We start from the raw sequence: 14,739 nt of genomic DNA, 5'->3' as shown, positions 1-14,739 counted from the left end.
GCTAACCATGTGTATGTGACAAATACAATTTGATTTGATTTGATTTGACGCTTCTCCCTTTCCGCCAGTCGATACCATAGAGAATGATAGAAGGTTCGAGTGTCCAAAAGGTCGTTTTTGCATGGCCGTCCACCTTGCTTCCGCCATTTTAAAGCAGTAAAAAAGTTGTCAACTGGGTGGGAATTCCTATGGGTTATAGGCTCAATAGCGCTACCCATTTTTGTCAAAGACGCTCTAATAGTACAGCAATAACAATGAGTCCTTTATCTATCTCTATGGCCAACACACTGTCGAAATGCTTGCTGGGATACCTGTCATGGCGGCGTCCTGTGAAGGGTTGAAATGGATGTTTGATATCGCTGAATGTGTAATGCAAATGGGATTGAAAACCACATTAACAATGTGGTGAAACGGGGTAGCCTAAATCACAAGGTGAGTTCCTCGGATTTGTGTTATTGCTAGTGGGTAGCTAGCCACATAAAATCATGGCATCTAGCTAACTCCCCAAAATGACTCCAGCTAACTTACTATGAAGTCCAGTGCAGGAAACTGTGGTGTTTTGGACACTGTCGCCACAGAGTTTGACAAACATATTTGCAGTCTCTCTTAACTGCAGTGTAAATAGAACAATTTTGTACGGGCGTGGCTGAAGTGCGTCAAGGTTTGATTTGCCCGATAATCCGGTTCAAGTTTCCCATTTCCTCCATCTTTGAAGTGGGTGCAACAACACAAGCTGTGCTAAGGTCAACCATGTCTGTTGCGTTTCAGGTTCTTATTTTTTAGTGTCTTCAGGCGTTCTACAAATCTTTGCAGCCTGACTGTAATAAGGACAACCTGGAACTCGATTTTATAATCCTTGCTCTATATTTCTTTCAAATGTCATTTGTTCCTTCAACTAAATGGGCAAATTAGCTTCCCAGAAGATACTGACACAATCGTTACACTGAGCTGCACTGGAGTCAGAACGCAATCATGGTTACATTAAGACACAGTGGAGCCAGCGTGTGATATGTGTCATAAAACATACCTCAATGCAGGGCTAGAATATGTCACTGTACTTCAAATTTGATCTTTATCCGCACTGCTCCACCAAGAAGTTTGAAATACTGCAAATTTTCCTGAAACTGCCCCTTTCGTCCTCATGTTAGTTAATAGTAGCCACTGCTGCCATTTTGGAATGGCAGTGTTAGCCAGTATGCAAACCTACGGTTCATAATGCTCCCACATAGGGAAATAGAAGCACGGTGGCTTCAGGTTTTTCGATGTGGGGACCCACAGGCCCTTTTTCATAATGTTGCTAGCAAACCGCATGGCAAATGGTAGTTAACCTACTGTACAGCATGACTGCAGATGCCAATGTGAAATGAAAATAACAATTCTGTTTTTTTTAGCACTGAAATGAATCGGGCGACCTCCCTGATAAGGAGGGTGAGACTGATAACCCATACCGACCCTACACTGGTTGCAAACTACCTCCCTTTCCCTATCTTTGCTCCAGCTTGGACCCCTGCACCTCCACTGACCTGCCACCATGCCAGATTCCTTGCTACTAAGCAGGTGAGACAGGGGCAAGTTTTGAGTTGAAGAAAAACATATTCAGACCCCTTGACTTCTTCCACATTTTGTTACGTTACTGCCTTATTCTATAATGTAAATTGTTTCCTCATCAATCTACACACAATCCACAATTAAAGCGAAAAATAGGTTTTGAGGAATGTTTATAAAAACAGGTACCTTATTTACATAAGTATTCAGACCCTTTGCTATGACACTCAAAATTGAGCTCAGGTGCATCCTGTTTCCATAGATCATCTTTGTGATGTTTATACAACTTGATTGGAGTCCACCTGTGGTAAATACTATTGATTGGACATGATTTGGAAAGGTACACACCTGTCTATATAAGGTCCAAAAACCAAGCCATGAGGTTGAAGGAATTGCCATAGAGCTCCGAGACAGGATTGTGTCGAGGCACAGATCTGGGACATTGAAGGTTCCCAAGAACACAGTGGCATCCATCATTCTTAAATGCAAGAAGTGTGGAACCACCAAGACTCTTCCTATAGCTGGTCGCCTAACCAAACGGCAATCAGGGGAGAAGGTCACTGACTGAGCTCCAGTTCCTCTGTGCTGTGGAGATGGTTGTCCTTATGGAAGGTTCTCTCATCTTTGCTGCACTCCACCAACCAGACCTTTAGTAGAGTGGCCAGATGGAAGCCACTCCTCAGTAAAAGGCATATGACAGCCCGCTTGGTTTGCCAAAAGACACCTAAAGGACTCTGACTATGAGAAATAATATTCTCTGGCCTGTTGAAAGCAAGATTGAACTTTGGCCTGAATACCAAGCGTCACTTCTGGAGGAAACCTGGCACCATCCCTACAGTGAAGCATGGTGCTGGCAGCATCGTGCTCTGGGGATGTTTATCAGCGGCAAGGACTGGGTGACTAGTCAGGATCAATGGAAAGATGAACAGAGCAAAGTACAGAGAGGTCCTTGATGAAATCTGCTCAGGACCTCAGACTGGGGCAAAGCTTCACCTTCCAACAGGACAACAACCCTAAGCACACAGCCAGAACCCGGACTTCAACCTAATCTAACATCTCTGGAGAGACCTGAAAGTAGCCGAGCAGCGACGCTCCCTATCCAACCTGACCGGGTTTGAGAGGATCTGCAGAGAAGAATGGGAGAAATTCCCAAAGTAAAGTTGTGCCAAGCTTGTAGCGTCATTCCCAAGAAGACTCGATGCTGTAATTGCTGCTGAAGGGTCTTCAACAAAGTACTGAGTTAAGGGTCTGAATACTTATGTTAATGTCATATTTAAGTGTGTGGATTGATGATGGAAAAAACCAATCCATTTTCGAATAAGGCTGTCACGTAACAAAATGTGGAAAAAGTCAAGGGGTCTGAATACTTTCCTAATGCACTGTAAATGCAAATGATAAGAAATGTAATAGGCCTTGATCTCTATTGAAAATATGGTCTTTCCTTATGATCCATTAACATTTTTTTTCATGTTCTTTTTTTCTAGGGTAAAGGCCATAGTAAAGTTCAGAAAGTCAAACCGAAGCAGGACAAACAGGAAGTAGAAATAAAGCAGAAGATGACGGTGTCTGCACTGGCTCAAGCTATGAACAAAGACTTTGGTAAGGCTGATTTAAATGTAATGTATAATCATTCAATAGTCTTTAAAGTCATTATTTATTTTACTGAATTATGGTATGAAGTATTGAGTGTGTTCGAAGATGATTAAACATGTCCAATAAGAAACGCTTGTTTTCGTTTTCCATTCTAAAACGTTTCGCTACGGTGTACACTAATGAATACAACGCAGGTCTGATGTGTAGTACTGATTTGAACAGCGTACCATTTATTCCATAGATCATGTCTTTGAGGCTCTGCTCAACACCTCAGTGGACCTGGATTCCCTAGAGCCCCACTCTGTTCTGGAGGAGCAGTGGATCAAGGAGGTTGTGAAGAGGTCTGGGATGAAGTTCAAGTGGGCCAAGCTGGTGGAGTCCAAAGAGCGTGAGAACAAAGACACTCAGAGAAGGTAGAGGACCTGTCTTGTCATCTGATTGTTAGAAGGGTGGTTAATGGAGTATTTTGGTTGACAGATGCTGGACATTTCAAAACAAAACCTCTTGAGAATTGGTTGTTGGCCGTCTGTAGGCATTAGGGTAGAAAGGGCTCAGTACCATCCAGGTACTGACATTCCCATTCAAGCTCAAACCTGGATAAAACCCAAGTTATACCACCTGAATATTAACTTTTTTAGAAACATTTTATTATATTTAGAGTTTTTTTTTTTTTCACATGAATGAACATGCAAAATAGAAACAGAAGTTGCGTCTGAATGTAAATCAATGTTTATTCTAGAGATCCACCAGATCCGGCCGTCCTGGTGTCTCGTCCTCCTGTCGTCACCATAATGGGCCACGTAGATCACGGAAAGACCACTCTGTTGGACAGCCTTAGGAAGAGCCAGGTGGCTGCGGGGGAAGCAGGGGGAATCACCCAGCACATTGGGGCCTTCCTAGGTAGGGAAACACCTAGACTCCACAAGAAGTGTTCTTTTTTTAGTGGAATGTTTATTGATCATAAAACTAGCTGCTAGTAGTAGTGAATCTTACAGAATCTAGCTGAATGAATCAAGGGAATCATATTAATATTGTATGAAAATGTTGACTAACATCGGAAGCTCCCCTCAGACCTGTCCACATATCCACTATTTGCTTGAGGCTGGAGACCACCTGTCGATGCAGATAATTGCAAGGCTAAACTGTAAAAGTTATTTCTCAACCTGGTGCTATGATGCCTCATCGCAATACATATTTTGAATATACCAAATTTCTCAGTGAGGTTAGATTTATCTTCACAGATTTCAGAAGGTTCCATCCTGATTTCTCTCTGCAGTTCAACTTCCTTCGGGGGAAAAGATCACCTTCTTGGACACCCCAGGGCACGCAGCCTTCTCCGCCATGAGGGCCCGTGGAGCTTTGGCTACAGACATTGTCATCCTGGTTGTTGCTGCAGATGACGGAGTCATGAAGCAGACGATTGAATCCATCCTACATGCCAAAAAAGCCCAAGGTACTGTCATATTTCATGTTGGTATTTCTATGCAACTATAACACATTTTGGGTGACATCTTTGAGGGACATTAATATGTTTTATAGATTAAATAACCTTAACTGTAGGGATTGATGGCATTCAATCCAAACTGCAGCTGGCGATAGAATCATGTACAACACATATTCCTGCCGTTGACTTTAAATCTATATACACTGAACAGAAATATAATTGCAACATGTAAAGTTTGACCCATGTTTCATGAGCTGAAATAAAATGTCCCAAAAATGTTCCATACACACAAAAAAAACAATTCTCTCAACTTTTGTACACAAATGTGTTTACATCCCTGTTAGTGAGCTCCTTTGCCAAGATATTCCATCCACCTGAAAGGTGTGGCATATCAAGAAGCTGATTACACAGGTGCACCTTGTGCTGGGGACAATAAAAAAACACTCTGAAATATGCCGTCTTGTCACACAACACAATGTTACAGATGTCTCAAATTTTGAGGGTGCGTGCAATTGGCATGCTGACTGCAGGAATGTCCACCAGAGCTGTTACCAGATTATTGAATGTGCATTTCTCTACCATAAGCTGCCCCCAATGTCATTTTAGAGAATTTGGCAGTACATCCGACCGGCCTCACAACCACAGACCACGTGCATGGCTTCGTGTGTGCGACGTCAACGTTGTGAATATAGTGCCCCGTGGTGGTGGGGTTATGGTATGGGCAGGCATAAGCTACGGACAATGAATACAATTGCATTTTATCGATGGCAATTTGAATTCAGAGATACCGTGGCGATGTCCTGAGGCCCACTGTCGTCCCATTTATCCGACACCATTACCTCATGTTTCAACATGATAATGCACAGTCCCATGTCGCAAGGATCTGTACACAATTCCTGGAAGCTGAAAATGTCCCAGTTCTTTCATGGCCTGCATACTCACCAGACATCATTCATTGAGCATGTTTGGGATGCTCTTGATCGACGTGTACGACGGCACGTTCCACTTCCTGCCAATATCCAGCGACTTCGCACTGCCATTGAAGAGGAGTGGGACAATATTCCACTGGCCACAATCAACAGCCTGATCAACTCTATGTGAAGGTGTCGTGCTGCATGAGGCAAATGGTGGTCACACCAGATACTGGCTTGTTTTCTGATCCACATGTCTGTATACCCAGTCATGTGAAATCCATAGATTAGGACTTAATGAATTTCATTCGACTGATTTCCTTATATGAACTGTAACTCAGTAAAATCTTTGAAATTGTTGCATATTGTGTTTTTTATATTTTTGTTCAGTATAAATCATCACTGCCTTTTCATGGCTAACGAGACGTTTCAAGAGATAACATTGTTGGTCTGAACAAGGCTCCCAATGAGCTTATTTAATGACAGTTCATTATTTCATGCCTTTTATGTACCTGAATAGTAAAATTGGTGGGGGGGTTTGGTGTATCTGCAGTGCCAATCATTGTGGCAGTGAACAAGTGTGACAAACGTCAAGCTGACCCAGCGCGTGTGAAGCAGGAACTACTATCCCATGATGTGGTATGTGAGGAGTATGGAGGAGAGGTTCAGGCTATCCACGTTTCTGCCCTGAAGGTGAGTTCCTCATCCATAGGAAGGAGGTATACTTTTTTAATATATCATTGAATATATAAAATGGACTCATTTCTCATTTTATTACAGCAAACCAGGTGGGAAACAAAATGTCAGACATTTAGCAAGCCTAATGTGTGTGTGTGTGTAGAAAGGGCTCAGTACCATCCAGGTACTGACATTCCCATTCAAGCTCAAACCTGGATAAAACCCAAGTTATACCACCTGAATATTAACTTTTTTAGAAACAGTAGTTTGTTAATTGGATTCTGCCCCTTGTCTCATCTTGGGGGTTAGGACAGTCCGCCAAACATGGTCCAGCCTTAATACAAACACTACTGCCCACTTAAGTCATTCCTGTAATGTGCTTATTATGCATTTGTCACTGTCTGTTTTTGTCCCTCTATAGTTGTCTAAAGTTGGTAAATGTGGATAAAAAATGTTGTATTAAAACTGTCTGGCCCCAGCCTAATTCACCTATTTGTGCAAGTCTGTGCATAATGCCAAAGTCATGACATTAAAAAACAACAATATGATTCCATAGGGGGACAATCTGCTGGAGCTGGCAGAGGCCACGGTGACCCTGGCGGAGGTGATGGAGCTGAAGGGTGACCCGACAGGCCTAGTGGAGGGCACCATTATCGAGAGCCGCTCGGATAAGGGCAAGGGGTGCGTCTCTCCATGGCACAGCCACGGATGAGAGCATGAGCTTAGCATTTGGTTGTTGGAATGGTTGCACCAAGCACTCTAGCTCAATTTAATCGGGTTACAAAACTGCCAACATTCACACAAAATCACAACCTAAAAGCATTATATTGTCAAATGCATATAATCCATTACAATTTGAGTGAAATTATTGCAGTAACGGAAATTAAAAATAGCTTTGGTAAACATTTCAAATGTTTAAACTATTTTTAAATGAATGTCAGTTCAATAAGATGCTGCTTACAAATACATTTTTACAAATGATGTCCTGTTTTGCAGGCCAGTTACGACAGCAATTGTCCAGCGAGGCACGTTAAAAAAGGGCTGCACTTTGGTTGCGGGGAAGACATGGGCCAAGGTGCGCTTCTTGTTTGACGAGAACAACTGCACAGTGAAGGAAGCTGGGCCGAGCACTGCTGTGGAGATAGTGGGGTGGAAGGAGCTCCCCTCTGCCGGCGAGGAGATCCTGGAAGTAGAGTCTGAGGTAATCTCTCCTGGACAGACAACATAAATGTAACCTCTCTCCTAGGACAGTGAGATGAGGAACAATTGTTCCTGTGCACCTATTTACGGTGTACCTCTCCCCCAGAACCTTATCCAGTAGCCAGCGTTTCGGCAAGATTTTGGTTGTGGGTTGCCGAGATGAAGTCTTGAGGTGACATATATTGAATTATTAGAAGGGTAGATGAATTCTAAAGCCTGTGTGATTCAGCCAACTCCGAATGTGGTAGTTATACAACCCAGCCTCAAAGCAATATCTAGACGTTTTTATTTATTTATGAGAATGAGGAGTAGTACAGTTGGAATAGGCCTTATCTGAGTCATTAATTGCCTTCAGATACGATCCAATACCATGCATTGTTGACGTGTCACGTATGCAGCCGGCCAAGTCAATCCTTGTGTTGACAACTCCCACTTCAATTTGCAGTGAAGATTGTTTAATAACACTAATGTCAGTTCTAAAACGGCTTGTTTGGATCCTGGATGCTGATTGGACAAGCAGCGTTCCATGCCCGCGCTGTATTGGCGGTCACAGGTGCACTATAGATATACACGGCGAGGCATGGCTTAGTGTGATCACGCCTCAGAGCAGAGTACGGACGTAGGGTACTCTCGTAATTAGCCTAACTTTGCCGTCAACCTAAGCAAACTACTGACACTTTTTGGTAGTTTCAATAAACATTTTCAGTAGCTTCATTATTAACATAATTCACTGTCACAACAAGTGATTTGAGTGATATTTATTCTGTCACTCTGCGTTACCCGACCTGCTAACACTGACCGTAAACCTGTCACGTTATACTTACGTCACTGTTTGTTTACCCCTAGCTTTTTCGCTGGTTAGCACGCTAGCTAGCGAGAGAAGTTAATCTAATTCGCTAGTTTTAGATCTGCCAAATAACTACTTCCAGTCTTTTTGCCTTAGTCAGTGCATTCAACTAAGTTTAGTTTATCACCGTGTAATGTTGATGTTCCCTCTGCACAAAGCAGCATAAAACATAAGGCTAGTCATCATACACTGATAAAATATTCAAATCAAATGTATTTATAAAGCCCTTCTTACATCAGCTGATATCTCAGTGCTGTACAGAAACCCAGTCTAAAACCCCAAACGGCAAGCAATGTAGGTGTAGAAGCACGGTGGCTAGGAAAAACTCCCTAGAAAGGCCAGAACCTAGGAAGAAACCTAGAGAGGAACCAGGCTATGAGGGGTGGCCAGCCCGGCGCGCCAACCCGGACAGGAATATCACGTCAGTGACCCATTCAAGTGACGCACCCCTCCTAGGGACGGCATGGAAGAGCACCAGTAAGCCAGTGACTCAGCCCCTGTAATAGGGTTATAGGCAGAGAATCCCAATGGAGAGAGGGGAACCGGCCAGGCGGAGATGGCAAGTGCCTTTCCGTTCACCCTCACACTCCTGGGCCAGATTACACTCAATCATAGGACCTACTGAAGAGATGAGTCTTCAATAAAGACTTAAAGGTTGACAGAGTCTGCGTCTCTCACATGGGTAGGCAGACCATTCTATAAAAATGGTGCTCCATAGGTGAAAGCCCTGCCTTCAGCTGTTTGCTTAGAAATTCTAGGGACAGTAAGGAGGCCAGAGTCTTGTGACCGTAGTGTACGTGTAGGTATGTATGGCAGGACCAAATCGGAAAGATGGATAGGAGCAAACCCATGTAATGGTTTGTAGGTTAGCAGTAAAACCTTGAAATCAGCCCTTGCCTCAACAGGAGGCCAGTGTAGAGATACTAGCACTGGTGTAATATGATCACATTTTTTGGTTCTAGTCAAGATTCTAGCAGCCGTGTTTAACACTAACTCAAGTTTATTTAGTGCTTTATCCGGGTAGCCGGAAAGTAGAGCATTGCAGTAGTCTAACATAGACGTGACACATGCATGGATACATTTTTCTGCGTCATTTTTGGACAAAGTTTCAGATTTTTTGCAGTTACATAGTGGAAGAAAGCTGTCCTTGAAACACTATTGATATGTTCGTCAGAAGAGAGATTATGGTCCAGAGTAACATATTATCTTTTCTTACTTATTACTGGTAATGCCCCAATTCAGACTTACAAGCATATCTCAGACCATAGTCACTTTTGAGTTGTGTTTTTGTCTCGTCTGTTAATATATCTGTTGTGACACCATATTACCCCATTCTATCGATCTTTATCCACTCAACTATAGAAAAGAGCAAGGGAGGTGGTGGACTGGCGGTGCTACCAGGAGGAACAGGACAAACTGAAGGAGGACATGCAAGCCATTGAGGTAAAGCAACGGGAGCACCAAGAGAGCTATAAGAAGGAGCGAGAGCCCCTGGCCCACCTCAGCTGGAGGCAAAGGAAGTCTGCTCTGTACAAGGCCAACAAAAAGCTCATGGCCATGCGGCCCAGCGAGAAGTTGGAGTCCCAAGAGCTCTCCCTACCACTCATTGTCAAAGGTGACTAGATCAATTAATTAATCTGAATAACTCAATGACATGGCTAGACAATTCAATTACAGAACAGAATAGAAATGCTCCTAATTAAAATCATATTTCAATATTTATATTAAATGCATCATGAAATAACTAAATTAATCACAAAATAAATAAATAAATAATGCTGTGAATAATTATAATAAAGCCTATGCCATTTCATACCGACTTGTCTTTTGCCACTGCAGGTGATGTGGATGGCTCTGTCGAGGCTATCCTGAACATCTTGGAGAGCTACGATGCGCATCACCAGTGCCAGATGGAGGTGGTCCACTTTGGCATCGGAGATGTTTCCGAGAACGATCTCAACCTGGCCGAGACCTTCTCAGGTGCATCCTCCACACATCACACCATGTCATTGAAAAGGGAGATGTTTGGTCTCAATAGAAGACTGAAATGCCGGCATCACTGCTGTAGTTAGAATGCCCCATGAGTACATTCTAACTGTCTTCAGAGTTATTATCCAATACTCAACTTAGAACACATCTGGTTTAATTTCACTTCAACAAACTTTCTTTGTAATGATTTGAACCCTTTACACTCATGGGAATTGGCCAATATGGATAGGCCTAAATGGAAGTGTTTCTTACAGAATACATTTGAATGGTATAAGCATGATGGCAATTAAAAGGGAACATTTTGGTGTTTATTGGGAAATTATTAGACCAAAGTCTAGGACATAATAATTCACCTGACAAAAGACTGAATCCAAACATGACACTGTTGATTGTATGTGTACTTTTCACAGCATTAGCCAATAATGAAATCTGAAAATACTCTGGATACATTCAGTAACAAAATAAGAATATTAATTGAAATGGTGGAGTAGGTGCAACATAAGGCAATAAAATGACAAAGGTTAGAGTGAGAGGACTAACTGGTGTCTCTGACATGACCACACACTTCTCCAAAGTCATTTCAATGCACTTCCATGACTCAAAAGAGTCTTTAACTATAAGGTCCTTTTTTTGAGCTCTCCTAGCTGTGCTGTTGAAGATCTAGAGCAAGCATACTTGTTTTGTTTGGAACACAACCCTGCATCCCCGCCGTCACACTATTACTGTTGTTTACACAATCCAAAAACTGACCATTTACAAATCGCCGAAAGCAAACATGACTAGCTACGGTACGAGATACGATCTTACAGTGTTAGACTTTCACAGCAAATTTTCTTCACAATAGACAAACCGGCTCATTCTGTTCAGAACAACCCAGGGTATGACGCCATGTAATCTTCTAACTACATCAAACATGGTGATCATAAATATATATGACATGAGTTTTATTATATGGAAATGTCAAGTGCACATTTGGACTCCATTGGAGGGATGGGAGCAACTTCTTGTCACGTTGCAGTGCTCATGTCCAGAATGGCTGTCAGTCGAAACCAATACAGCGCTGTGAAGCCTGAGCTCTGACATCATTTATAATATTTTACTGAATAGGCAATTTAGATGCTTCTCAATGCCCAAATGTGCCATTTTTCAACCCGTCTATGGGTACAAGTTTAAAGGGCTATGTTTTAACCAGTTAAATATCATCTCCCTCACATTCCATTGTTTAATGTCCCTTCAAGCATGTGCTCTTGTATCCCCTCGATCTGTCTGCTGACCTGTTATACAAGTGTTTTATTATATCCCCTTTATTTACACTTTTGAAAATGAAAAATAAGTCTTACTGGTAAACTAATGTTTTAAGATCTTTTTTATTTTATGTTGACAAATGTTTTGTTTATTGTTATAGTAACACTTGCTATTTCTTCCCATGACCAGGCACCATATACGGCTTCAATGTGGGTGTCAATAAGTCCATTCAGCAGATGGCCACTAAGAAAGGCATCATGCTAAAGATGCACAAAGTTATCTACAAACTCATCGACGACCTAAAGGACGAGCTGAGCAGTAAACTCCCTCCGTCTGTGAAGGAGAATGTGATCGGTGTGTGTGTGGTATTTTAATTTAATAAATCAGGGTAGTCAACACAGGCAATTATTACTGAGTGTTCTTGGGAGTCCTGGGATACATCGAATCAATAAACGTACACATGACATAGTAATTTTCAAAAATTACATACTGTAGTGGTCAAATAAATTGGCACTTTTGCAATGGAGCAGAATATTCAGTTTTCTCTTTCAAAACATGTCATATGGCTCACCTGCAATTTACACAGGTGAGGTGAGATAAATTATACCCTTAACAAGAATCACTTAAGTCTCCAACCAGATTCATTTGAATTCATTTGAATGAGTAAATCAGTTCAGGACATTTTTTTCTGTAACTTTTTGGGGATCCTATGCAGTTGTAAATCAAACACATACATGTGGGAACACAAAGTTTTCCCCATTTCAACTTATTTTAGAAGAAATATTGAATCATGCAAGGATATGTATTCCTGTATATCGGTAGTGTTAGTTGCTTTGTTTGCTGGTTTGCATGCAGTTTAAAAACACTGGATAACTGTCTTTTCACTAACCTGGGAATAGACTGTGCTAGAAACCCTAATGTATTGTTTGCATCTCACACAGTTTGGGTTACTGTTTTGAATCCCAGTTCTGACGGGTGAAAAAAATCTGGTGGTAGTGATCTTAACTTAACCCCCTAAACTGCTCATTGGGCGCTGCATTGTGGCTGCCCTCTGCTCCAGCCTCTTCAACCTAATGTGTGTTTGTGTAGTGGAGGGGTTAGGTACAGCAGAAGACCGATTTCCGTCTCTTATGGATTGAAAGTATTTTTCTTCGTCTTCTCTTTCTAGGGGAGGCATCTGTCCTGGCCATGTTTGACGTGACTGTTGGGAAGAAGAAAGTGCCTGTCGCCGGCTGTAGAGTTCAGAAGGGTCAGCTAGATAGAAAGATGAAGTTCCGACTGGTCCGAGGCCGAGACGTCATCTGGGAGGGTAAGCAAGATCGTGCGAAGACCTACTACCATACCGAATAGCTAAAGGGAATATCGCTCATCCGGGATCCTTACTGAGGTTCAATATCTAGCTGATACTTTTAAATACATTAAAAAAGAGGAGATGCCAACACCTCTGGTTCCATGGTTGCCATGGCACTGTAGCCCAGGCAGAGAGCTCTGTAAATATTGTATATATGTTTATTTTTGTTTTTTTTTGTGCATTTTTTTAAATGTATTTTGGGGGGATTTGGCTGCTCTAGGGTTTGATCACTATATCCTGTGGACTCTCAGACTTGCAGGATTGTGATGAAAAGTCCATATTTGGGCTTGTTAGCTAGCTAGCTTGTTGTTTGGATTAAAATAATGTTTATTTTTGTTTAATCTGTTTGGAAGTATTACATCAAGGATTGCATGCTGTGTCCAGAGATAGCTGAGGAAGTTCAGGGACTGTTCAGGGAACCACTGCCAAGATGTGGTGGCTTTTCATGCATTTTTCAGACCTAATACTTTGTCTCCATTTCTATTTTTTGTCTGTTTTACTTTCTATGCGCTTTGAGATTCTTTAAAGCACTATACAAGTTCCAAAATATATGAATTATTATTAGATCTGTAACCCAAGTATGCCTAGTAGACTAGGTATACTGTGTAGCTTATGTTTGTACATTGTTTAAGCCATTTATTTAAGAGGACTACAATGGTAATGTTTTTTTTTTGTGTCATCCCTAATTTTAAAAGCATTATCCACATGTGTGGTTGTATTGTGTTTTAAATGATCAAATATATCTTAACTTTTTCCTTTATGAAATAGGATGTTATCTAAATGAGCACCTCATTCCATAGAACCCTTTTAGGAATGTCTGAATATCTACACTATACTTTAAAGTACATATTTTTAAGTATGTGAAATTCTGTATTTACTATCAATGCTCCATACTGGTAATTAGTCAAACCGGTTGCTTAGTCTATACAGATAATGTCATGTGATAAACCTGTGGCTTATTTTGTATGTATTCTGACGACGGGTCACCCTTATTCTTGAGTCAGTCACAAATACATTTGGTGATAGTTGGTTTCTTATTCTTGATTGTGTGAAAACTGTGTGCGGTGTCTTGTATTACCTGCAGGCTCCTTGACAGCACTGAAGCACCACAAAGATGATGTCCAGATGGTGAAGACGGGGATGGAGTGTGGCCTCTCTGTGGATCAGGACATCGAGTTTAGACCTGGAGATGAAGTAGTGTGCTACGAAGAGACTGAGACGAGGCAAACAATTTCCTGGGATCCAGGATTTTAGGACATGCTATGGATATTGGCCTCATCAGGTGAAAAATCCATGATCTGAATTGACGGAGTATTATTTATGCTAGAGACGGTTGAGCATTCCAAGACTTCGAATTTACATGTAAAATTGTGAATGTCATGACTAATTGAATTTGAGGTGTTGTACTGACTGCTCTGCTTGATGTAATAAAATTGTTTCAAGTAAGATTTTATTTTTTTCAAGTGATATGAGCATACAGTACTTGTACCAGCAGTGGCTTTATTTGTGTTCTACAATTGGACAGATTTTCTTTGCTTTGGGCTCACTGATTTTGAGTTAATATTCTATAAGAGGAACAGGAGCTCAAGCAGTGGAAAATTAGGTGCTGGTACTCAGCCCCAGTGAGCTCCCGCTCAAGTCAAGCACTGCATATACAGCACATCATTTTCCAAGAAACGAAGTGTAAATACGTATTACAATAAAAAAAACTTTAAAAACATGCATATCGTTTAAGGTAATAAATATGCTGTTATTTTGAAAAGTTATGCACACACTACATGTAGAAGGGCCTAACTCCACACCTCTCAGCTGTCTGTGCATTGCCCTGATAACTTTAGTTTCTGGCCATATTTTTTTTAGCTTCTTTAAAAAATCCACAACTAGTGTCCAAATGGGCCAGCATCCCTGTGGAACGCTCAGCAAGGAAGAAGCCACT

General features: G+C 41.6%; 1 protein-coding gene across 2 annotated transcripts; it reads left to right on the top strand.

Moving 5' to 3' along the window:
• Positions 1–291: 291 nt before the first annotated feature.
• mtif2 (mitochondrial translational initiation factor 2) lies at positions 292–14,523 on the top strand. Of its 2 annotated transcripts, none has more exons than XM_046312767.1 (14): positions 292–432; positions 1,392–1,557; positions 3,030–3,144; positions 3,380–3,551; positions 3,878–4,038; positions 4,415–4,591; positions 6,047–6,186; positions 6,728–6,852; positions 7,168–7,372; positions 9,581–9,833; positions 10,058–10,198; positions 11,642–11,806; positions 12,621–12,761; positions 13,888–14,523. In XM_046312767.1, exons 2-14 carry the CDS (start codon positions 1,399–1,401, stop codon positions 14,055–14,057), a joined length of 2,124 nt encoding a protein of 707 aa, XP_046168723.1. In that variant the 5' UTR covers positions 292–432; positions 1,392–1,398; the 3' UTR covers positions 14,058–14,523. The 2 variants fall into 2 exon arrangements, with proteins under 2 accessions (XP_046168723.1, XP_046168724.1); XM_046312768.1 differs by having other exon boundaries at positions 331–432; positions 1,499–1,557.
• Positions 14,524–14,739: the final 216 nt, after the last annotated feature.

The sequence above is a fragment of the Oncorhynchus gorbuscha genome, linkage group LG18 (genome assembly GCF_021184085.1).
Source record: "Oncorhynchus gorbuscha isolate QuinsamMale2020 ecotype Even-year linkage group LG18, OgorEven_v1.0, whole genome shotgun sequence".
NCBI classification, from domain to species: Eukaryota; Metazoa; Chordata; class Actinopteri; order Salmoniformes; family Salmonidae; genus Oncorhynchus; species Oncorhynchus gorbuscha.
This window is presented reverse-complemented; position numbering and strand designations above follow the sequence as displayed.

Bases quoted from the DNA above. Each gene is read 5' to 3' on its own strand.
- mtif2 (XM_046312767.1), top strand. From the start codon at position 1,399: ATGAATCGGGCGACCTCCCTGATAAGGAGGGTGAGACTGATAACCCAT. The intron at 4,039-4,414 runs GTAGGGAAACAC...TTCTCTCTGCAG, and splicing joins GCACATTGGGGCCTTCCTAG to TTCAACTTCCTTCGGGGGAA. The intron at 6,853-7,167 runs GTGCGTCTCTCC...CCTGTTTTGCAG, and splicing joins CGCTCGGATAAGGGCAAGGG to GCCAGTTACGACAGCAATTG.